The following is a 26,371-nucleotide window of genomic DNA, read 5'->3' as shown; positions in this document are numbered from 1 at the left end:
CAGCTCCACATAATATCAAACGGTGAAAATCTTCCAGAGATCTCCATCTCAACACCAGCACCCAGCTTCACTCAACGACCAGCAAGCTACAGTGCTGGACACCCTATGCCAAACAACTAGCAAGACAGGAACACAACGCCACCCATTAGCAGAGAGGTGGCCTAAAATCATAAAAAGTCCGCAGACACCCCAAAACACACCACCAGACGTAGACCTGCCCACCAGGAAGACAAGATCCAGCCTCATCCACCAGAACACAGGCAGTAGTCCCCTCCACCAAGAAGCCTACACAACCCACTAAACCAACCTTAGCCACTGGGGACAGACACCAAAAACAACGGGAACTACGAACCAGCAGCCTGCAAAAAGGAGACCCCAAACACAGTAACATAAGCAAAATGAGAAGACAGAAAAACACACAGCAGGAGAAGGAGCAAGATAAAAACCCACCAGACCTAACAAATGAAGAGGTAATAGGCAGTCTACCTGAAAAAGAATTCAGAATAATGATGGTAAAGATGATCCAAAATCTTGGAAATAGAATAGACAAAATGCAAGAAACAGTTAACAAGGACCTAGAAGAACTAAAGATGAATCAAGCATCGATTAAAAACACAATACATGAAATAAAAAATACTCTAGATGGGATCAAGAGCAGAATAACTGAGGCAGAAGAACGGATAAGTGAGGTGGAAGATAAAATAGTGGAAATAACTGCTGCAGAGCAAAATAAAGAAAAAAGAATGAAAAGAACAGAGGACAGTCTCAGAGACCTCTGGGACAACATTAAACGCACCAACATTCGAATTATAGGGGTTCCAGAAGAAGAAGAGAAAAAGAAAGGGACTGAGAAAATATTTGAAGAGATTATAGTTGAAAACTTCCCTAATATGGGAAAGGAAATAGTTAATCAAGTCCAAGAGGCACAGAGAGTCCCATACAGAATAAATCCAAGGAGAAATACGCCAAGACACATATTAATCAAACTGTCAAAAATTAAACACAAAGAAATCATATTAAAAGCAGCAAGGCAAAAACAACAAATAACACACAAGGGAATCCCCATCAGGATAACAGCTGATCTCTCAGCAGAAACTCTACAAGCCAGAAGGGAGTGGCAGGACATAATTAAAGTGATGAAGGAGAAAAACCTGCAACCAAGATTACTCTACCCAGCAAGGATCTCATTCAGATTTGATGGAGAAATTAAAACCTTTACAGACAAGCAAAAGCTGAGAGAGTTCAGCACCACCAAACCAGCTTTACAACAAATGCTAAAGGAACTTCTCTAGGCAAGAAACACAACAGAAGTAAAAGACCTACAATAACGAACCCAAAACAATTAAGAAAATGGGAATAGGAACATACATATCAATAATTACCTTAAATGTAAATGGACTAAATGCTCCCACCAAAAGACACAGATTGGCTGAATGGATACAAAAACAAGACCCATATATATGCTGTCTACAAGAGACCCACTTCAGACCTAGAGACACATACAGACTGAAAGTAAGGGGATGGCAAAAGATATTCCATGCAAATGGAAACCAAAAGAAAGCTGGAGTAGCAATTCTCATATCAGACAAAATAGACTTTAAAATAAAGACTACTAGAAGAGACAAAGAAGGACACTACATAATGATCAAGGGATCGATCCAAGAAGAAGATATAACAATTGTAAATATTTATGCACCCAACATAGGAGCACCTCAATACATAAGGCAAATACTAACAGCCATAAAAGGGGAAATCGACAGTAACATATTCATAGTAGGGGACTTTTAACATCCCACTTTCGCCAACGGACAGATCATCCAAAATGAAAATAAATAAGGAAACACAAGCTTTAAGTGATACATTAAACAAGATGGACTTAATTGATATTTATAGGACATTCCATCCAAAAACAACAGAATACACATTTTTCTCAAGTGCTCATGGAACATTCTCCAGGATAGATCATATCTTGGGTCACAAATCAAGCCTTGGTAAACTTAAGAAAGTTGAAATTGTATCAAGTATCTTTTCCGACCACAATGCTATGAGACTAGATATCAATTACAGGAAAAGAGCTGTAAAAAATACAAGCACATGGAGGCTAAACAATACACTACTTAATAACGAAGTGATCACCGAAGAAATCAAAGGGGAAATTTAAAAATACCTAGAAACAAATGACAATGGAGACACGACGACCCAAAACCTATGGGATGCAGCAAAAGCAGTTCTAAGAGGGAAGTTTATAGCAATACAATCCCACCTTAAGAAACAGGAAACATCTCGAGCAAACAACCTAACCTTGCACCTAAAGCAATTAGAGAAAGAAGAACAAAAACATCCCAAAGTTAGCAGAAGGAAAGAAATCATAAAAATCAGATCAGAAATAAATGAAAAAGAAATGAAGGAAACGATAGCAAAGATCAATAAAACTAAAAGGTGGTTCTTTGAGAAGATAAACAAAATTGATAAACCATTAGCCAGACTCATCAAGAGAAAAAGGGAGAAGACTCAAATCAATAGAATTAGAAATGAAAAAGGAGAAGTAACAACTGACACTGCAGAAATACAAAAGATCATGAGAGATTACTACAAGCAACTCTATGCCAATAAAATGGACAACCTGGAAGAAATGGACAAATTCTTAGAAATGCACAACCTGCCAAGACTGAATCAGGAAGAAATAGAAAATATGAACAGACCAATCACAAGCACTGAAATTGAAACTGTGATAAAAAATCTTCCAACAAACAAAAGCCCAGGACCAGATGGCTTCACAGGCGAATTCTATCAAGCATTTAGAGAAGAGCTAACACCTATCCTTCTGAAACTCTTCCAAAATATAGCAGAGGGAGGAACACTCCCAAACTCATTCTACGAGGCCACCATCACCTTGATACCAAAACCAGACAAGGATGTCACAAAGAAAGAAAACTACAGGCCAATATCACTGATGAACATAGATGCAAAAATCCTCCACAAAATACTAGCAAACAGAATCCAACAGCACATTAAAAGGATCATACACCATGATCAAGTGGGGTTTATTCCAGGAATGCAAGGATTCTTCAATATATGCAAATCAATCAACGTGATACACCATATTAACAAACTGAAGGAGAAAAACCATATGATCATCTCAATAGATGCAGAGAAAGCTTTCGACAAAATTCAACACCCATTTATGATAAAAACCCTGCAGAAAGTAGGCACAGAGGGAACTTTCCTCAACATAATAAAGGCCATATATGACAAACCCACAGCCAGCATTGTCCTCAATGGTGAAAAACTGAAACCATTTCCACTAAGATCAGGAACAAGACAAGGTTGCCCACTCTCACCACTCTTATTTAACATAGTTTTGGAAGTTTTAGCCACAACAATCAGAGAAGAAAAGGAAATAAAAGGAATCCAAATCGGAAAAGAAGAAGTAAAGCTGTCACTGTTTGCAGATGACATGATACTATACATAGAGAATCCTAAAGATGCTACCAGAAAACTACTAGAGCTAATCAATGAATTTGGTAAAGTTGCAGGATACAAAATTAATGCACAGAAATCTCTGGCATTCCTATATACTAATGATGAAAAATCTGAAAGTGAAATCAAGGAAACACTCCCATTTACCATTGCAACAAAAAGAATAAAATATCTAGGAATAAACCTACCTAAGGAGACAAAAGACCTGTATGCAGAAAATTATAAGACACTGATGAAAGAAATTAAAGATGATACAAATAGATGGAGAGATGTACCATGTTCTTGGACTGGAAGGATCAACATTGTGAAAATGACTCTACTACCCAAAGCAATCTACAGATTCAATGCAATCCCTATCAAACTACCCCTGGCATTTTTCACAGAACTGGAGCAAAAAATTTCGCAATTTGTATGGAAACACAAAAGACCCCGAATAGCCAAAGCAATCTTTTTTTTTTTTTTTCTTATTTACCATGATTTAATTTTCAAACAGTTTGAATAACCTAAGCAAAGCTAGGTATATATTCTTTAATTTTACAAGCAAAGAGAAAGAGAAGAAGGCAAACTAAGAATTAACCAGCTTTTACTTTTGTATCACCATTTTGAGATCCCAAATATTTTGTGGGATTCTTTCTCATTTCCATGAAAAATCCTATTCCAATGCCATGTTACCTTGTTCTGTAGCAAAAGGAAAATAGTGAAGGCTTTTCAGGGTTTTTTTACAAATAGCAAACTCTTAATCTTAAAACTGAACATCAATAAACGTGACATCCATGACATTAATACACTTTGATTCTGAAGCAAAATAAACCTTCAATGCAGTAATGACATTTGAAAAGATACTAAACATCTCTATCATAAATCTATCTAGCATCTCTCTACCTACTTATCTACCTATCATCTGTCTATCTTTAACTAGGTATTCTTCATATGGAAAGAAGAAAAAAAGATATATATTTTATTAAAACTAACTGCACCTAAACTACCATACTACTTAAAACTGTAAGAACATATTGTTCCCTCAACCAATACTATTCTGCACTATTTAGGAGCTTGACTGCTCTCTTCCAAAACAAAGTGAGCAATCTGCCCGCTGCCTCCCTCCCTACATGTGGGAGGGGCTGCGGGCCTTGGCCCTGGAAGGTGCTCTGCGCTCAGCAACAGCTACAGCCCTGGCCGCGGCTCTCACTCCTGCTCTCTCTACCTCATCTTTCAGAGCCTCCTCATAGAGATCTGCGAAGGCCCTGGGGACGGTATCATTGATCTTGGCCAGAAACTCCAGCACTTTCATCTTGCTGGTTTCAGCGCAGGCTCTCGGGCCCCACAGGAACACATAGCGTGGAGGATCGCTGTTGGGCACCTGGAGGTACGTCAGGTACTTCTGCTGCACGAAATCTTTGATGAGCCCACTGGGCTCCCCAGAGATCGAGTGCCTCCTCCCAGCATACAAACCCAACGCATTGAGGAATTCCCAGAGCTCCTCCTCGGTGGCCCGGTTGCCCTTCGTGAAGATCTTGCTCAGGACAGTTATCAGGAAACAGGCCGTGCGCAGCCCCGACACACCACTCGGATTTCCCTCGCTGGGGAGGCCCAGCTTGCTGAGGGCGTAGGAGTGACTGCTGGGGTCGGCTTCCTTCAGCTCGAGGTCAAAGACCAGCTCCATGTACTCAGAGGCTCTCCTGAGGATCTCAGGGAAGTGCTTCTTGTACTTCCTGTTGACAATCTTCAGCAGTGTAGCCTTCGGGATGGGCTCCTTCGTCTTGTACTTCTCCAGCAGGAACTGCACCAACTCGCAGACATTCCTGGTCAGAGGATCGCTGTAAGTGCTGTGAATGGAAGGTGCTGCCTGGGCGGTACTTGCACTTTTCTCATCTTGGCTCCGGGCACCCTCTTCAGATCCTGGGCATGAAACCCCTGCATCACGAGAGCTAGTGGCTGGGGCTCCCTGAGGCTCCTGGTGAGTGCCAGCAGCAGGGGAGCTCGGGGAAGTACCCCGAGAAACAGAAGCGGGGCAGGAGGGCGACTCTTCTATCTCTGCCACCGCCGCCACCTCAGTGGCCTGGGCACCCTTGAGACTCTGAGTCTCCCCCCGGGCCTGGGGGCGTTTCTCCTGGGCATGGCGCTTCCTCTTCTGGCCCCGAGGCATGATGACAGAGGTCAGGGCCAGCAGGCGGGAGTGTGGGCAGGAAGGCAGGCAACGAGGGCACCCTTGCCGAACAGCAGCTCTCAACAATGGCCGCCACAGCGTGCGTTGGAGGACGTCACATCGCCAAAGCAATCTTGAGAACGAAAAATGGAGCTGGAGGAATCAGGCTCCCTGACTTCAGACTATACTACAAAACTACAGTAATCAAGACAGTATGGTACTGGGACAAAAACAGAAAGATAGCTCAATGGAACAGGATAGAAAGCCCAGAGGTAACCCCACACACATATGGTCACCTTATCTTTGATAAAGGAGGCAGGAGTGTACAGTGGAGAAAGGACAGTCTCTTCAATAAGTGGTGCTGGGAAAACTGGATAGGGACATGTAAAAGTATGAGATTAGATCACTCCCTAACACCATACACAAAAATAAGCTCAAAATGGATTAAAGACCTAAATGTAAGGCCAGACACTATCAAACTCTTAGAGGAAAACATAGGCAGAACACTCTATGACATAAATCACAGCAAGATCCTTTTTGACCCACCTCCTAGAGAAATGGAAATAAAGACAAAAATAAACACATGGGACCTAATGAAACTTCAAAGCTTTGGCACAGCAAAGGAAACCATAAACAAGACCAAAAGACAACCCTCAGAATGGGAGAAAATGTTTGTAAATGAAGCAACTGACAAAGGATTAATCTCCAAAATTTATAAGCAGCTCATGCAGCTCAGTAACAAAAAAACAAACAACCCAATCCAAAAATGGGCAGAAGACCTAAATAGACATTTCTCCACAGAAGATATACAGACTGCCAACAAACACATGAAAGGATGCTCAACATCTTTACTCATTAGAGAAATGCAAATCAAAACTACAATGAGATATCATCTCACACCAGTCAGAATGGCCATCATCAAAAAATCTAGAAACAATAAATGCTGGAGAGGGTGTGGAAAAAAAGGAACACTCTTGCACTGCTGGTGGGAATGTGAATTGGTATAGCCACTATGGAGAACGGTATGGAGGTTCCTTAAAAAACTACAAATAGAACTACCATATGACCCAGCAATCCCACTACTGGGCATATACCCTGAGAAAACCATAATTCAAAAAGAGACATGTACCAAAATGTTCATAGCAGCCCTATTTACAATAGCCTGGATATGTAAACAACCTAAGTGTCCATCATTGGATGAATGGGTAAAGAAGATGTGGCACATATATACAATGGAATATTACTCAGCCATAAAAAGAAATGAAATTGAGCTATTTGTAATGAGGTGGATGGACCTAGAGTCTGTCATACAGAGTGAAGTAAGTCAGAAAGAGAAAGACAAATACTGTATGCTGACACATATATATGGAATTTAAGAAAAAAAAATGTCATGAAGAACATAGGGGTAAGACAGGAATACAGACACAGACCTACTAGAGAATGGACTTGAGGATATGGGGAGGGGTAAGGGTAAGCTGTGACAAAGTGAAAGAGCAGCATGGACATATATACACTACCAAACGTAAGGTAGATAGCTAGTGGGAAGCAGCCGCATAGCACAGGGAGATCAGCTTGGTGCTTTGTGACCGCCTGGAGGGGTGGGATAGGGAGGGTGGGAGGGAGACGCAAAAGGGAGGGGATATGGGAACATATGTATATGTATAACTGATTAAATTTGTTATAAAGCAAAAGAAAAAAAAAAGACAATATGATACTGGCACAAAAACAGAAATATAGATCAATGGAACAGTACAGAAAGCCCATATATAAGCCCACATATCTATGGTCAGCTAATCTATGACAAAGGAGGCAAGGATATGCAGTGCAGTAAAGACAGTCTCTTCAATAAGTGGTGCTGGGAAAACTGGACAGCTACATGTAAAAGAATGAAATTAGAACACTCCCTAACACCATATACAAAAATAAACTCAAAATGGATTAGAGACCTAAATGTAAGACTGGGCACTATAAAACTCTTAGAGGAAAACATAGGAAGAACATTCTTTGACATAAATCACAGCAAGATCTTTTTTTGATCCACCTCCTAGAGTAATGGAAATAAAAACAAAAATAAACAAATGGGACCTAATGAAACTTAAAAGCTCTTGCTGGGCTTCCCTGCTGGCGCAGTGGTTGGGAGTCCGCCTGCCGATGCAGGGGATGTTGGTTCGTGCCCCGGTCCGGGAAGATCCCACATGCCGCGGAGCCGCTGGGCCCGTGAGCCATAGACGCTGAGCCTGTGCGTCCGGAGCCTGTGCTCCGCAACGGGAGAGGCCACAACAGTGAGAGGCCCGTATACTGCAAAAAAAAAAAAAAAAAAAAAAAAAAAAAAAAAAACCTAAAAATACAGAGTAAGACGCGGAGATCACCTTCCTCCCCACAGATACACCAGAAATACAGCTACACGTGGAACAACTCCTACAGAACACCTACTGAACACTGGCAGAAGACCCCAGACCTCCCAAAAGGCAAGAAACTCCCCACATACCTGGGTAGGGCAAAGCGGAGAGATTCCCGCACAGAGGATCGGTGCTGAGCGGCACTCACCAGCCCGAGAGGCTTGTCTGCTCCCCCGCCGGGGCGGGCGGCGCTGGAGCTGAGGCTCGGGCTTCGGTCAGAGCGCAGCGAGAGGACTGGGGCTGGCGGCGAGAACTCAGCCTGAAGGGGGCTAATGTGCCACAGCTAGCCGGGAGGGAGTCCGGGAAAACTCTGGAGCTGCCGAAGAGGCAGGAGACTTTTTCTTCCCTCTTGGTTTCCTGGTGCGCGAGGAGAGGGGATTAAGAGCGCCGCGTAAAGGAGCTCCAGAGACGGGCGCGAGTCGCGGCTGAAAGCGCGGAGCCCAGAGACGGGCGTGGGACGCTGGGGCTGCTGCTGCCGCCGCCAAGAAGCCTGTGTGCGAGCGCAGGTCACTGTCCACACCGCCCTTCCGGGAGCCTGTGCAGCCTGCCACTGCCGGGGTCCCGGGATCCAGGGGCGGCTTCCCTGAGAGAACGCACGGCGCGCCTCGGGCTGGTGCAACGTCACGCCGACCTCTGCCGCTGCAGGCTCGCCCCGCACTCCGTGCCCCTCCCTCCCGCCGGGCCTGAGTGAGCCAGAGCCCCCGAAGAGGCTGCTCCTTTAACCCTGTCCTGTCTGAGCGAAGAACAGACGCCCTCCGGCGACCTACACGCAGAGGCGGGGCCAAATCCAAAGCTGAGACCCAGGAGCTGTGAGAACAAAGAAGAGAAAGGGAAACCTCTCCCAGCAGCCTCAGAAGCAGCGGATTAAAGCTCCACAATCAACTTGATGTACCCTGCATCTGTGGAATACATGAATAGACAACAAATCATCCCAAATTGAGGAGCCAGGAGTCACTGCTGTGCCTCTGAGGTGGGAGAGCCAACTTCAGGACACTGGTCCACAAGAGACCTCCCAGCTCCACATAATATCAAACGGCGAAAATCTTCCAGAGATCTCCATCTCAACACCAGCACCCAGCTTCACTCAACGACCAGCAAGCTACAGTGCTGGACACCCTATGCCAAACAACTAGCAAGACAGGAACACAACGCCACCCATTAGCAGAGAGGTGGCCTAAAATCATAAAAAGTCCGCAGACACCCCAAAACACACCACCAGACGTGGACCTGCCCACCAGAAAGACAAGATCCAGCCTCATCCACCAGAACACAGGCACTAGTCCCCTCCACCAGGAAGCCTACACAACCCACTAAACCAACCTTAGCCACTGGGGACAGACACCAAAAACAACGGGAACTACGAACCAGCAGCCTGCAAAAAGGAGACCCCAAACACAGTAACATAAGCAAAATGAGAAGACAGAAAAACACACAGCAGGAGAAGGAGCAAGATAAAAACCCACCAGACCTAACAAATGAAGAGGTAATAGGCAGTCTACCTGAAAAAGAATTCAGAATAATGATGGTAAAGATGATCCAAAATCTTGGAAATAGAATAGACAAAATGCAAGAAACAGTTAACAAGGACCTAGAAGAACTAAAGATGAATCAAGCATCGATTAAAAACACAATACATGAAATAAAAAATACTCTAGATGGGATCAAGAGCAGAATAACTGAGGCAGAAGAACGGATAAGTGAGGTGGAAGATAAAATAGTGGAAATAACTGCTGCAGAGCAAAATAAAGAAAAAAGAATGAAAAGAACAGAGGACAGTCTCAGAGACCTCTGGGACAACATTAAACGCACCAACATTCGAATTATAGGGGTTCCAGAAGAAGAAGAGAAAAAGAAAGGGACTGAGAAAATATTTGAAGGATTATAGTTGAAAACTTCCCTAATATAGGAAAGGAAATAGTTAATCAAGTCCAGGAGGCACAGAGAGTCCCATACAGAATAAATCCAAGGAGAAATATGCCAAGACACATATTAATCAAACTGTCAAAAATTAAACACAAAGAAATCATATTAAAAGCAGCAAGGCAAAAACAACAAATAACACACAAGGGAATCCCCATCAGGATAACAGCTGATCTCTCAGCAGAAACTCTACAAGCCAGAAGGGAGTGGCAGGACATAATTAAAGTGATGAAGGAGATAAACCTCCAACCAAGACTACTCTACCCAGCAAGGATCTCATTCAGATTTGATGGAGAAATTAAAACCTTTACAGACAAGCAAAAGCTGAGAGAGTTCAGCACCACCAAACCAGCTTTACAACAAATGCTAAAGGAACTTCTCTAGGCAAGAAACACAACAGAAGGAAAAGACCTACAATAACGAACCCAAAACAATTAAGGAAATGGGAATAGGAACATACATATCAATAATTACCTTAAATGTAAATGGACTAAATGCTCCCACCAAAAGACACAGATTGGCTGAATGGATACAAAAACAAGACCCATATATATGCTGTCTACAAGAGACCCACTTCAGACCTAGAGACACATACAGACTGAAAGTAAGGGGATGGAAAAAGATATTCCATGCAAATGGAAATCAAAAGAAAGCTGGAGTAGCAATTCTTATATCAGACAAAATAGACTTTAAAATAAAGACTATTAGAAGAGACAAAGAAGGACACTACGTAATGATAAAGGGATCGATCCAAGAAGAAGATATAACAATTGTAAATATTTATGCACCCAACATAGGAGCACCTCAATACATAAGGCAAATACTAACAGCCATAAAAGGGGAAATCGACAGTAACATATTCATAGTAGGGGACTTTTAACATCCCACTTTCGCCAACGGACAGATCATCCAAAATGAAAATAAATAAGGAAACACAAGCTTTAAGTGATACATTAAACAAGATGGACTTAATTGATATTTATAGGACATTCCATCCAAAAACAACAGAATACACATTTTTCTCAAGTGCTCATGGAACATTCTCCAGGATAGATCATATCTTGGGTCACAAATCAAGCCTTGGTAAATTTAAGAAAGTTGAAATTGTATCAAGTATCTTTTCCGACCACAATGCTATGAGACTAGATATCAATTACAGGAAAAGAGCTGTAAAAAATACAAGCACATGGAGGCTAAACAATACACTACTTAATAACGAAGTGATCACCGAAGAAATCAAAGGGGAAATTTAAAAATACCTAGAAACAAATGACAATGGAGACACGACGACCCAAAACCTATGGGATGCAGCAAAAGCAGTTCTAAGAGGGAAGTTTATAGCAATACAATCCCACCTTAAGAAACAGGAAACATCTCGAGCAAACAACCTAACCTTGCACCTAAAGCAATTAGAGAAAGAAGAACAAAAACATCCCAAAGTTAGCAGAAGGAAAGAAATCATAAAAATCAGATCAGAAATAAATGAAAAAGAAATGAAGGAAACGATAGCAAAGATCAATAAAACTAAAAGGTGGTTCTTTGAGAAGATAAACAAAATTGATAAACCATTAGCCAGACTCATCAAGAGAAAAAGGGAGAAGACTCAAATCAATAGAATTAGAAATGAAAAAGGAGAAGTAACAACTGACACTGCAGAAATACAAAAGATCATGAGAGATTACTACAAGCAACTCTATGCCAATAAAATGGACAACCTGGAAGAAATGGACAAATTCTTAGAAATGCACAACCTGCCAAGACTGAATCAGGAAGAAATAGAAAATATGAACAGACCAATCACAAGCACTGAAATTGAAACTGTGATAAAAAATCTTCCAACAAACAAAAGCCCAGGACCAGATGGCTTCACAGGCGAATTCTATCAAGCATTTAGAGAAGAGCTAACACCTATCCTTCTGAAACTCTTCCAAAATATAGCAGAGGGAGGAACACTCCCAAACTCATTCTACGAGGCCACCATCACCTTGATACCAAAACCAGACAAGGATGTCACAAAGAAAGAAAACTACAGGCCAATATCACTGATGAACATAGATGCAAAAATCCTCCACAAAATACTAGCAAACAGAATCCAACAGCACATTAAAAGGATCATACACCATGATCAAGTGGGGTTTATTCCAGGAATGCAAGGATTCTTCAATATATGCAAATCAATCAACGTGATACACCATATTAACAAACTGAAGGAGAAAAACCATATGATCATCTCAATAGATGCAGAGAAAGCTTTCGACAAAATTCAACACCCATTTATGATAAAAACCCTGCAGAAAGTAGGCACAGAGGGAACTTTCCTCAACATAATAAAGGCCATATATGACAAACCCACAGCCAGCATTGTCCTCAATGGTGAAAAACTGAAACCATTTCCACTAAGATCAGGAACAAGACAAGGTTGCCCACTCTCACCACTCTTATTTAACATAGTTTTGGAAGTTTTAGCCACAACAATCAGAGAAGAAAAGGAAATAAAAGGAATCCAAATCGGAAAAGAAGAAGTAAAGCTGTCACTGTTTGCAGATGACATGATACTATACATAGAGAATCCTAAAGATGCTACCAGAAAACTACTAGAGCTAATCAATGAATTTGGTAAAGTTGCAGGATACAAAATTAATGCACAGAAATCTCTGGCATTCCTATATACTAATGATGAAAAATCTGAAAGTGAAATCAAGGAAACACTCCCATTTACCATTGCAACAAAAAGAATAAAATATCTAGGAATAAACCTACCTAAGGAGACAAAAGACCTGTATGCAGAAAATTATAAGACACTGATGAAAGAAATTAAAGATGATACAAATAGATGGAGAGATGTACCATGTTCTTGGACTGGAAGGATCAACATTGTGAAAATGACTCTACTACCCAAAGCAATCTACAGATTCAATGCAATCCCTATCAAACTACCCCTGGCATTTTTCACAGAACTGGAGCAAAAAATTTCGCAATTTGTATGGAAACACAAAAGACCCCGAATAGCCAAAGCAATCTTTTTTTTTTTTTTCTTATTTACCATGATTTAATTTTCAAACAGTTTGAATAACCTAAGCAAAGCTAGGTATATATTCTTTAATTTTACAAGCAAAGAGAAAGAGAAGAAGGCAAACTAAGAATTAACCAGCTTTTACTTTTGTATCACCATTTTGAGATCCCAAATATTTTGTGGGATTCTTTCTCATTTCCATGAAAAATCCTATTCCAATGCCATGTTACCTTGTTCTGTAGCAAAAGGAAAATAGTGAAGGCTTTTCAGGGTTTTTTTACAAATAGCAAACTCTTAATCTTAAAACTGAACATCAATAAACGTGACATCCATGACATTAATACACTTTGATTCTGAAGCAAAATAAACCTTCAATGCAGTAATGACATTTGAAAAGATACTAAACATCTCTATCATAAATCTATCTAGCATCTCTCTACCTACTTATCTACCTATCATCTGTCTATCTTTAACTAGGTATTCTTCATATGGAAAGAAGAAAAAAAGATATATATTTTATTAAAACTAACTGCACCTAAACTACCATACTACTTAAAACTGTAAGAACATATTGTTCCCTCAACCAATACTATTCTGCACTATTTAGGAGCTTGACTGCTCTCTTCCAAAACAAAGTGAGCAATCTGCCCGCTGCCTCCCTCCCTACATGTGGGAGCGGCTGCGGGCCTTGGCCCTGGAAGGTGCTCTGCGCTCAGCAACAGCTACAGCCCTGGCCGCGGCTCTCACTCCTGCTCTCTCTACCTCATCTTTCAGAGCCTCCTCATAGAGATCTGCGAAGGCCCTGGGGACGGTATCATTGATCTTGGCCAGAAACTCCAGCACTTTCATCTTGCTGGTTTCAGCGCAGGCTCTCGGGCCCCACAGGAACACATAGCGTGGAGGATCGCTGTTGGGCACCTGGAGGTACGTCAGGTACTTCTGCTGCACGAAATCTTTGATGAGCCCACTGGGCTCCCCAGAGATCGAGTGCCTCCTCCCAGCATACAAACCCAACGCATTGAGGAATTCCCAGAGCTCCTCCTCGGTGGCCCGGTTGCCCTTCGTGAAGATCTTGCTCAGGACAGTTATCAGGAAACAGGCCGTGCGCAGCCCCGACACACCACTCGGATTTCCCTCGCTGGGGAGGCCCAGCTTGCTGAGGGCGTAGGAGTGACTGCTGGGGTCGGCTTCCTTCAGCTCGAGGTCAAAGACCAGCTCCATGTACTCAGAGGCTCTCCTGAGGATCTCAGGGAAGTGCTTCTTGTACTTCCTGTTGACAATCTTCAGCAGTGTAGCCTTCGGGATGGGCTCCTTCGTCTTGTACTTCTCCAGCAGGAACTGCACCAACTCGCAGACATTCCTGGTCAGAGGATCGCTGTAAGTGCTGTGAATGGAAGGTGCTGCCTGGGCGGTACTTGCACTTTTCTCATCTTGGCTCCGGGCACCCTCTTCAGATCCTGGGCATGAAACCCCTGCATCACGAGAGCTAGTGGCTGGGGCTCCCTGAGGCTCCTGGTGAGTGCCAGCAGCAGGGGAGCTCGGGGAAGTACCCCGAGAAACAGAAGCGGGGCAGGAGGGCGACTCTTCTATCTCTGCCACCGCCGCCACCTCAGTGGCCTGGGCACCCTTGAGACTCTGAGTCTCCCCCCGGGCCTGGGGGCGTTTCTCCTGGGCATGGCGCTTCCTCTTCTGGCCCCGAGGCATGATGACAGAGGTCAGGGCCAGCAGGCGGGAGTGTGGGCAGGAAGGCAGGCAACGAGGGCACCCTTGCCGAACAGCAGCTCTCAACAATGGCCGCCACAGCGTGCGTTGGAGGACGTCACATCGCCAAAGCAATCTTGAGAACGAAAAATGGAGCTGGAGGAATCAGGCTCCCTGACTTCAGACTATACTACAAAACTACAGTAATCAAGACAGTATGGTACTGGGACAAAAACAGAAAGATAGATCAATGGAACAGGATAGAAAGCCCAGAGGTAACCCCACACACATATGGTCACCTTATCTTTGATAAAGGAGGCAGGAGTGTACAGTGGAGAAAGGACAGTCTCTTCAATAAGTGGTGCTGGGAAAACTGGATAGGGACATGTAAAAGTATGAGATTAGATCACTCCCTAACACCATACACAAAAATAAGCTCAAAATGGATTAAAGACCTAAATGTAAGGCCAGACACTATCAAACTCTTAGAGGAAAACATAGGCAGAACACTCTATGACATAAATCACAGCAAGATCCTTTTTGACCCACCTCCTAGAGAAATGGAAATAAAGACAAAAATAAACACATGGGACCTAATGAAACTTCAAAGCTTTGGCACAGCAAAGGAAACCATAAACAAGACCAAAAGACAACCCTCAGAATGGGAGAAAATGTTTGTAAATGAAGCAACTGACAAAGGATTAATCTCCAAAATTTATAAGCAGCTCATGCAGCTCAGTAACAAAAAAACAAACAACCCAATCCAAAAATGGGCAGAAGACCTAAATAGACATTTCTCCACAGAAGATATACAGACTGCCAACAAACACATGAAAGGATGCTCAACATCTTTACTCATTAGAGAAATGCAAATCAAAACTACAATGAGATATCATCTCACACCAGTCAGAATGGCCATCATCAAAAAATCTAGAAACAATAAATGCTGGAGAGGGTGTGGAAAAAAAGGAACACTCTTGCACTGCTGGTGGGAATGTGAATTGGTATAGCCACTATGGAGAACGGTATGGAGGTTCCTTAAAAAACTACAAATAGAACTACCATATGACCCAGCAATCCCACTACTGGGCATATACCCTGAGAAAACCATAATTCAAAAAGAGACATGTACCAAAATGTTCATAGCAGCCCTATTTACAATAGCCTGGAGATGTAAACAACCTAAGTGTCCATCATTGGATGAATGGGTAAAGAAGATGTGGCACATATATACAATGGAATATTACTCAGCCATAAAAAGAAATGAAATTGAGCTATTTGTAATGAGGTGGATGGACCTAGAGTCTGTCATACAGAGTGAAGTAAGTCAGAAAGAGAAAGACAAATACTGTATGCTGACACATATATATGGAATTTAAGAAAAAAAAATGTCATGAAGAACATAGGGGTAAGACAGGAATACAGACACAGACCTACTAGAGAATGGACTTGAGGATATGGGGAGGGGTAAGGGTAAGCTGTGACAAAGTGAAAGAGCAGCATGGACATATATACACTACCAAACGTAAGGTAGATAGCTAGTGGGAAGCAGCCGCATAGCACAGGGAGATCAGCTTGGTGCTTTGTGACCGCCTGGAGGGGTGGGATAGGGAGGGTGGGAGGGAGACGCAAAAGGGAGGGGATATGGGAACATATGTATATGTATAACTGATTAAATTTGTTATAAAGCAAAAGAAAAAAAAAAGACAATATGGTACTGGCACAAAAACAGAAATATAGATCAATGGAACAGTACAGAAAGCCCATATATAAGCCCACATATCTATGGTCAGCTAATCTATGACAAAGGAGGCAAGGATATGCAGTGCAGTAAAGACAGTCTCTTCAATAAGTGGTGCTGGGAAAACTGGACAGCTACATGTAAAAGAATGAAATTAGAACACTCCCTAACACCATATACAAAAATAAACTCAAAATGGATTAGAGACCTAAATGTAAGACTGGGCACTATAAAACTCTTAGAGGAAAACATAGGAAGAACATTCTTTGACATAAATCACAGCAAGATCTTTTTTTGATCCACCTCCTAGAGTAATGGAAATAAAAACAAAAATAAACAAATGGGACCTAATGAAACTTAAAAGCTCTTGCTGGGCTTCCCTGCTGGCGCAGTGGTTGGGAATCCGCCTGCCGATGCAGGGGATGTTGGTTCGTGCCCCGGTCCGGGAAGATCCCACATGCCGCGGAGCCGCTGGGCCCGTGAGCCATAGACGCTGAGCCTGTGCGTCCGGAGCCTGTGCTCCGCAACGGGAGAGGCCACAACAGTGAGAGGCCCGTATACTGCAAAAAAAAAAAAAAAAAAAAAAAAAAAAAAAACCTAAAAATACAGAGTAAGACGCGGAGATCACCTTCCTCCCCACAGATACACCAGAAATACAGCTACACGTGGAACAACTCCTACAGAACACCTACTGAACACTGGCAGAAGACCCCAGACCTCCCAAAAGGCAAGAAACTCCCCACATACCTGGGTAGGGCAAAGCGGAGAGATTCCCGCACAGAGGATCGGTGCTGAGCGGCACTCACCAGCCCGAGAGGCTTGTCTGCTCCCCCGCCGGGGCGGGCGGCGCTGGAGCTGAGGCTCGGGCTTCGGTCAGAGCGCAGCGAGAGGACTGGGGCTGGCGGCGAGAACTCAGCCTGAAGGGGGCTAATGTGCCACAGCTAGCCGGGAGGGAGTCCGGGAAAACTCTGGAGCTGCCGAAGAGGCAGGAGACTTTTTCTTCCCTCTTGGTTTCCTGGTGCGCGAGGAGAGGGGATTAAGAGCGCCGCGTAAAGGAGCTCCAGAGACGGGCGCGAGTCGCGGCTGAAAGCGCGGAGCCCAGAGACGGGCGTGGGACGCTGGGGCTGCTGCTGCCGCCGCCAAGAAGCCTGTGTGCGAGCGCAGGTCACTGTCCACACCGCCCTTCCGGGAGCCTGTGCAGCCTGCCACTGCCGGGGTCCCGGGATCCAGGGGCGGCTTCCCTGAGAGAACGCACGGCGCGCCTCGGGCTGGTGCAACGTCACGCCGACCTCTGCCGCTGCAGGCTCGCCCCGCACTCCGTGCCCCTCCCTCCCGCCGGGCCTGAGTGAGCCAGAGCCCCCGAAGAGGCTGCTCCTTTAACCCTGTCCTGTCTGAGCGAAGAACAGACGCCCTCCGGTGACCTACACGCAGAGGCGGGGCCAAATCCAAAGCTGAGACCCAGGAGCTGTGAGAACAAAGAAGAGAAAGGGAAACCTCTCCCAGCAGCCTCAGAAGCAGCGGATTAAAGCTCCACAATCAACTTGATGTACCCTGCATCTGTGGAATACATGAATAGACAACAAATCATCCCAAATTGAGGAGCCAGGAGTCAGTGCTGTGCCTCTGAGGTGGGAGAGCGAACTTCAGGACACTGGTCCACAAGAGACCTCCCAGCTCCACATAATATCAAACGGTGAAAATCTTCCAGAGATCTCCATCTCAACACCAGCACCCAGCTTCACTCAACGACCAGCAAGCTACAGTGCTGGACACCCTATGCCAAACAACTAGCAAGACAGGAACACAACGCCACCCATTAGCAGAGAGGTGGCCTAAAATCATAAAAAGTCCGCAGACACCCCAAAACACACCACCAGACGTAGACCTGCCCACCAGGAAGACAAGATCCAGCCTCATCCACCAGAACACAGGCAGTAGTCCCCTCCACCAAGAAGCCTACACAACCCACTAAACCAACCTTAGCCACTGGGGACAGACACCAAAAACAACGGGAACTACGAACCAGCAGCCTGCAAAAAGGAGACCCCAAACACAGTAACATAAGCAAAATGAGAAGACAGAAAAACACACAGCAGGAGAAGGAGCAAGATAAAAACCCACCAGACCTAACAAATGAAGAGGTAATAGGCAGTCTACCTGAAAAAGAATTCAGAATAATGATGGTAAAGATGATCCAAAATCTTGGAAATAGAATAGACAAAATGCAAGAAACAGTTAACAAGGACCTAGAAGAACTAAAGATGAATCAAGCATCGATTAAAAACACAATACATGAAATAAAAAATACTCTAGATGGGATCAAGAGCAGAATAACTGAGGCAGAAGAACGGATAAGTGAGGTGGAAGATAAAATAGTGGAAATAACTGCTGCAGAGCAAAATAAAGAAAAAAGAATGAAAAGAACAGAGGACAGTCTCAGAGACCTCTGGGACAACATTAAACGCACCAACATTCGAATTATAGGGGTTCCAGAAGAAGAAGAGAAAAAGAAAGGGACTGAGAAAATATTTGAAGAGATTATAGTTGAAAACTTCCCTAATATGGGAAAGGAAATAGTTAATCAAGTCCAAGAGGCACAGAGAGTCCCATACAGAATAAATCCAAGGAGAAATACGCCAAGACACATATTAATCAAACTGTCAAAAATTAAACACAAAGAAATCATATTAAAAGCAGCAAGGCAAAAACAACAAATAACACACAAGGGAATCCCCATCAGGATAACAGCTGATCTCTCAGCAGAAACTCTACAAGCCAGAAGGGAGTGGCAGGACATAATTAAAGTGATGAAGGAGAAAAACCTGCAACCAAGATTACTCTACCCAGCAAGGATCTCATTCAGATTTGATGGAGAAATTAAAACCTTTACAGACAAGCAAAAGCTGAGAGAGTTCAGCACCACCAAACCAGCTTTACAACAAATGCTAAAGGAACTTCTCTAGGCAAGAAACACAACAGAAGTAAAAGACCTACAATAACGAACCCAAAACAATTAAGAAAATGGGAATAGGAACATACATATCAATAATTACCTTAAATGTAAATGGACTAAATGCTCCCACCAAAAGACACAGATTGGCTGAATGGATACAAAAACAAGACCCATATATATGCTGTCTACAAGAGACCCACTTCAGACCTAGAGACACATACAGACTGAAAGTAAGGGGATGGCAAAAGATATTCCATGCAAATGGAAACCAAAAGAAAGCTGGAGTAGCAATTCTCATATCAGACAAAATAGACTTTAAAATAAAGACTACTAGAAGAGACAAAGAAGGACACTACATAATGATCAAGGGATCGATCCAAGAAGAAGATATAACAATTGTAAATATTTATGCACCCAACATAGGAGCACCTCAATACATAAGGCAAATACTAACAGCCATAAAAGGGGAAATCGACAGTAACATATTCATAGTAGGGGACTTTTAACATCCCACTTTCGCCAACGGACAGATCATCCAAAATGAAAATAAATAAGGAAACACAAGCTTTAAGTGATACATTAAACAAGATGGACTTAATTGATATTTATAGGACATTCCATCCAAAAACAACAGAATACACATTTTTCTCAAGTGCTCATGGAACATTCTCCAGGATAGATCATATCTTGGGTCACAAATCAAGCCTTGGTAAACTTAAGAAAGTTGAAATTGTATCAAGTATCTTTTCCGACCACAATGCTATGAGACTAGATATCAATTACAGGAAAAGAGCTGTAAAAAATACAAGCACATGGAGGCTAAACAATACACTACTTAATAACGAAGTGATCACCGAAGAAATCAAAGGGGAAATTTAAAAATACCTAGAAACAAATGACAATGGAGACACGACGACCCAAAACCTATGGGATGCAGCAAAAGCAGTTCTAAGAGGGAAGTTTATAGCAATACAATCCCACCTTAAGAAACAGGAAACATCTCGAGCAAACAACCTAACCTTGCACCTAAAGCAATTAGAGAAAGAAGAACAAAAACATCCCAAAGTTAGCAGAAGGAAAGAAATCATAAAAATCAGATCAGAAATAAATGAAAAAGAAATGAAGGAAACGATAGCAAAGATCAATAAAACTAAAAGGTGGTTCTTTGAGAAGATAAACAAAATTGATAAACCATTAGCCAGACTCATCAAGAGAAAAAGGGAGAAGACTCAAATCAATAGAATTAGAAATGAAAAAGGAGAAGTAACAACTGACACTGCAGAAATACAAAAGATCATGAGAGATTACTACAAGCAACTCTATGCCAATAAAATGGACAACCTGGAAGAAATGGACAAATTCTTAGAAATGCACAACCTGCCAAGACTGAATCAGGAAGAAATAGAAAATATGAACAGACCAATCACAAGCACTGAAATTGAAACTGTGATAAAAAATCTTCCAACAAACAAAAGCCCAGGACCAGATGGCTTCACAGGCGAATTCTATCAAGCATTTAGAGAAGAGCTAACACCTATCCTTCTGAAACTCTTCCAAAATATAGCAGAGGGAGGAACACTCCCAAACTCATTCCACGAGGCCACCATCACCTTGATACCAAAACCAGACAAGGATGTCACAAAGAAAGAAAACTACAAGCCAATATCACTGATGAACATAGATGCAAAAATCCTCCACAAAATACTAGCAAACAGAATCCAACAGCACATTAAAAGGATCATACACCATGATCAAGTGGGGTTTATTCCAGGAATGCAAGGATTCTTCAATATATGCAAATCAATCAACGTGATACACCATATTAACAAACTGAAGGAGAAAAACCATATGATCATCTCAATAGATGCAGAGAAAGCTTTCGACAAAATTCAACACCCATTTATGATAAAAACCCTGCAGAAAGTAGGCACAGAGGGAACTTTCCTCAACATAATAAAGGCCATATATGACAAACCCACAGCCAGCATTGTCCTCAATGGTGAAAAACTGAAACCATTTCCACTAAGATCAGGAACAAGACAAGGTTGCCCACTCTCACCACTCTTATTTAACATAGTTTTGGAAGTTTTAGCCACAACAATCAGAGAAGAAAAGGAAATAAAAGGAATCCAAATCGGAAAAGAAGAAGTAAAGCTGTCACTGTTTGCAGATGACATGATACTATACATAGAGAATCCTAAAGATGCTACCAGAAAACTACTAGAGCTAATCAATGAATTTGGTAAAGTTGCAGGATACAAAATTAATGCACAGAAATCTCTGGCATTCCTATATACTAATGATGAAAAATCTGAAAGTGAAATCAAGGAAACACTCCCATTTACCATTGCAACAAAAAGAATAAAATATCTAGGAATAAACCTACCTAAGGAGACAAAAGACCTGTATGCAGAAAATTATAAGACACTGATGAAAGAAATTAAAGATGATACAAATAGATGGAGAGATGTACCATGTTCTTGGACTGGAAGGATCAACATTGTGAAAATGACTCTACTACCCAAAGCAATCTACAGATTCAATGCAATCCCTATCAAACTACCCCTGGCATTTTTCACAGAACTGGAGCAAAAAATTTCGCAATTTGTATGGAAACACAAAAGACCCCGAATAGCCAAAGCAATCTTTTTTTTTTTTTTTCTTATTTACCATGATTTAATTTTCAAACAGTTTGAATAACCTAAGCAAAGCTAGGTATATATTCTTTAATTTTACAAGCAAAGAGAAAGAGAAGAAGGCAAACTAAGAATTAACCAGCTTTTACTTTTGTATCACCATTTTGAGATCCCAAATATTTTGTGGGATTCTTTCTCATTTCCATGAAAAATCCTATTCCAATGCCATGTTACCTTGTTCTGTAGCAAAAGGAAAATAGTGAAGGCTTTTCAGGGTTTTTTTACAAATAGCAAACTCTTAATCTTAAAACTGAACATCAATAAACGTGACATCCATGACATTAATACACTTTGATTCTGAAGCAAAATAAACCTTCAATGCAGTAATGACATTTGAAAAGATACTAAACATCTCTATCATAAATCTATCTAGCATCTCTCTACCTACTTATCTACCTATCATCTGTCTATCTTTAACTAGGTATTCTTCATATGGAAAGAAGAAAAAAAGATATATATTTTATTAAAACTAACTGCACCTAAACTACCATACTACTTAAAACTGTAAGAACATATTGTTCCCTCAACCAATACTATTCTGCACTATTTAGGAGCTTGACTGCTCTCTTCCAAAACAAAGTGAGCAATCTGCCCGCTGCCTCCCTCCCTACATGTGGGAGGGGCTGCGGGCCTTGGCCCTGGAAGGTGCTCTGCGCTCAGCAACAGCTACAGCCCTGGCCGCGGCTCTCACTCCTGCTCTCTCTACCTCATCTTTCAGAGCCTCCTCATAGAGATCTGCGAAGGCCCTGGGGACGGTATCATTGATCTTGGCCAGAAACTCCAGCACTTTCATCTTGCTGGTTTCAGCGCAGGCTCTCGGGCCCCACAGGAACACATAGCGTGGAGGATCGCTGTTGGGCACCTGGAGGTACGTCAGGTACTTCTGCTGCACGAAATCTTTGATGAGCCCACTGGGCTCCCCAGAGATCGAGTGCCTCCTCCCAGCATACAAACCCAACGCATTGAGGAATTCCCAGAGCTCCTCCTCGGTGGCCCGGTTGCCCTTCGTGAAGATCTTGCTCAGGACAGTTATCAGGAAACAGGCCGTGCGCAGCCCCGACACACCACTCGGATTTCCCTCGCTGGGGAGGCCCAGCTTGCTGAGGGCGTAGGAGTGACTGCTGGGGTCGGCTTCCTTCAGCTCGAGGTCAAAGACCAGCTCCATGTACTCAGAGGCTCTCCTGAGGATCTCAGGGAAGTGCTTCTTGTACTTCCTGTTGACAATCTTCAGCAGTGTAGCCTTCGGGATGGGCTCCTTCGTCTTGTACTTCTCCAGCAGGAACTGCACCAACTCGCAGACATTCCTGGTCAGAGGATCGCTGTAAGTGCTGTGAATGGAAGGTGCTGCCTGGGCGGTACTTGCACTTTTCTCATCTTGGCTCCGGGCACCCTCTTCAGATCCTGGGCATGAAACCCCTGCATCACGAGAGCTAGTGGCTGGGGCTCCCTGAGGCTCCTGGTGAGTGCCAGCAGCAGGGGAGCTCGGGGAAGTACCCCGAGAAACAGAAGCGGGGCAGGAGGGCGACTCTTCTATCTCTGCCACCGCCGCCACCTCAGTGGCCTGGGCACCCTTGAGACTCTGAGTCTCCCCCCGGGCCTGGGGGCGTTTCTCCTGGGCATGGCGCTTCCTCTTCTGGCCCCGAGGCACGATGACAGAGGTCAGGGCCAGCAGGCGGGAGTGTGGGCAGGAAGGCAGGCAACGAGGGCACCCTTGCCGAACAGCAGCTCTCAACAATGGCCGCCACAGCGTGCGTTGGAGGACGTCACATCGCCAAAGCAATCTTGAGAACGAAAAATGGAGCTGGAGGAATCAGGCTCCCTGACTTCAGACTATACTACAAAACTACAGTAATCAAGACAGTATGGTACTGGGACAAAAACAGAAAGATAGATCAATGGAACAGGATAGAAAGCCCAGAGGTAACCCCACACACATATGGTCACCTTATCTTTGATAAAGGAGGCAGGAGTGTACAGTGGAGAAAGGACAGTCTCTTCAATAAGTGGTGCTGGGAAAACTGGATAGGGACATGTAAAAGTATGAGATTAGATCACTCCCTAACACCATACACAAAAATAAGCTCAAAATGGATTAAAGACCTAAATGTAAGGCCAGACACTATCAAACTCTTAGAGGAAAACATAGGCAGAACACTCTATGACATAAATCACAGCAAGATCCTTTTTGACCCACCTCCTAGAGAAATGGAAATAAAGACAAAAATAAACACATGGGACCTAATGAAACTTCAAAGCTTTGGCACAGCAAAGGAAACCATAAACAAGACCAAAAGACAACCCTCAGAATGGGAGAAAATGTTTGTAAATGAAGCAACTGACAAAGGATTAATCTCCAAAATTTATAAGCAGCTCATGCAGCTCAGTAACAAAAAAACAAACAACCCAATCCAAAAATGGGCAGAAGACCTAAATAGACATTTCTCCACAGAAGATATACAGACTGCCAACAAACACATGAAAGGATGCTCAACATCTTTACTCATTAGAGAAATGCAAATCAAAACTACAATGAGATATCATCTCACACCAGTCAGAATGGCCATCATCAAAAAATCTAGAAACAATAAATGCTGGAGAGGGTGTGGAAAAAAAGGAACACTCTTGCACTGCTGGTGGGAATGTGAATTGGTATAGCCACTATGGAGAACGGTATGGAGGTTCCTTAAAAAACTACAAATAGAACTACCATATGACCCAGCAATCCCACTACTGGGCATATACCCTGAGAAAACCATAATTCAAAAAGAGACATGTACCAAAATGTTCATAGCAGCCCTATTTACAATAGCCTGGAGATGTAAACAACCTAAGTGTCCATCATTGGATGAATGGGTAAAGAAGATGTGGCACATATATACAATGGAATATTACTCAGCCATAAAAAGAAATGAAATTGAGCTATTTGTAATGAGGTGGATGGACCTAGAGTCTGTCATACAGAGTGAAGTAAGTCAGAAAGAGAAAGACAAATACTGTATGCTGACACATATATATGGAATTTAAGAAAAAAAAATGTCATGAAGAACATAGGGGTAAGACAGGAATACAGACACAGACCTACTAGAGAATGGACTTGAGGATATGGGGAGGGGTAAGGGTAAGCTGTGACAAAGTGAAAGAGCAGCATGGACATATATACACTACCAAACGTAAGGTAGATAGCTAGTGGGAAGCAGCCGCATAGCACAGGGAGATCAGCTTGGTGCTTTGTGACCGCCTGGAGGGGTGGGATAGGGAGGGTGGGAGGGAGACGCAAAAGGGAGGGGATATGGGAACATATGTATATGTATAACTGATTAAATTTGTTATAAAGCAAAAGAAAAAAAAAAGACAATATGGTACTGGCACAAAAACAGAAATATAGATCAATGGAACAGTACAGAAAGCCCATATATAAGCCCACATATCTATGGTCAGCTAATCTATGACAAAGGAGGCAAGGATATGCAGTGCAGTAAAGACAGTCTCTTCAATAAGTGGTGCTGGGAAAACTGGACAGCTACATGTAAAAGAATGAAATTAGAACACTCCCTAACACCATATACAAAAATAAACTCAAAATGGATTAGAGACCTAAATGTAAGACTGGGCACTATAAAACTCTTAGAGGAAAACATAGGAAGAACATTCTTTGACATAAATCACAGCAAGATCTTTTTTTGATCCACCTCCTAGAGTAATGGAAATAAAAACAAAAATAAACAAATGGGACCTAATGAAACTTAAAAGCTCTTGCTGGGCTTCCCTGCTGGCGCAGTGGTTGGGAGTCCGCCTGCCGATGCAGGGGATGTTGGTTCGTGCCCCGGTCCGGGAAGATCCCACATGCCACGGAGCCGCTGGGCCCGTGAGCCATAGACGCTGAGCCTGTGCGTCCGGAGCCTGTGCTCCGCAACGGGAGAGGCCACAACAGTGAGAGGCCCGTATACTGCAAAAAAAAAAAAAAAAAAAAAAAAAAAAAACCTAAAAATACAGAGTAAGACGCGGAGATCACCTTCCTCCCCACAGATACACCAGAAATACAGCTACACGTGGAACAACTCCTACAGAACACCTACTGAACACTGGCAGAAGACCCCAGACCTCCCAAAAGGCAAGAAACTCCCCACATACCTGGGTAGGGCAAAGCGGAGAGATTCCCGCACAGAGGATCGGTGCTGAGCGGCACTCACCAGCCCGAGAGGCTTGTCTGCTCCCCCGCCGGGGCGGGCGGCGCTGGAGCTGAGGCTCGGGCTTCGGTCAGAGCGCAGCGAGAGGACTGGGGCTGGCGGCGAGAACTCAGCCTGAAGGGGGCTAATGTGCCA

At 43.1% G+C, this 26,371-nt stretch overlaps 2 protein-coding genes and 1 pseudogene across 2 annotated transcripts; all 3 read right to left on the bottom strand.

Annotated features, from left to right (window-relative positions):
* Positions 1-4,585: 4,585 nt before the first annotated feature.
* Positions 4,586-5,626, bottom strand: LOC132489218 (melanoma-associated antigen B4-like). The gene has a single exon (XM_060098136.1). It carries the CDS (start codon positions 5,624-5,626, stop codon positions 4,586-4,588), a length of 1,041 nt encoding a protein of 346 aa, XP_059954119.1.
* Positions 5,627-13,621: 7,995 nt separating this feature from the next.
* LOC132489217 (melanoma-associated antigen B4-like) lies at positions 13,622-14,662 on the bottom strand. Its single transcript, XM_060098135.1, has one exon. The coding sequence runs from the start codon at positions 14,660-14,662 to the stop codon at positions 13,622-13,624; it is 1,041 nt and encodes a 346-aa protein (XP_059954118.1).
* Positions 14,663-22,592: 7,930 nt separating this feature from the next.
* LOC132488067 (melanoma-associated antigen B4-like) lies at positions 22,593-23,721 on the bottom strand (annotated as a pseudogene).
* Positions 23,722-26,371: the final 2,650 nt, after the last annotated feature.

The sequence above is a fragment of the Mesoplodon densirostris genome, chromosome 4 (genome assembly GCF_025265405.1).
Source record: "Mesoplodon densirostris isolate mMesDen1 chromosome 4, mMesDen1 primary haplotype, whole genome shotgun sequence".
NCBI lineage: Eukaryota > Metazoa > Chordata > Mammalia > Artiodactyla > Ziphiidae > Mesoplodon > Mesoplodon densirostris.
The sequence above is the reverse complement of the archived record's forward strand: the minus strand, read 5'-3'. Positions and strand labels throughout refer to the sequence as shown.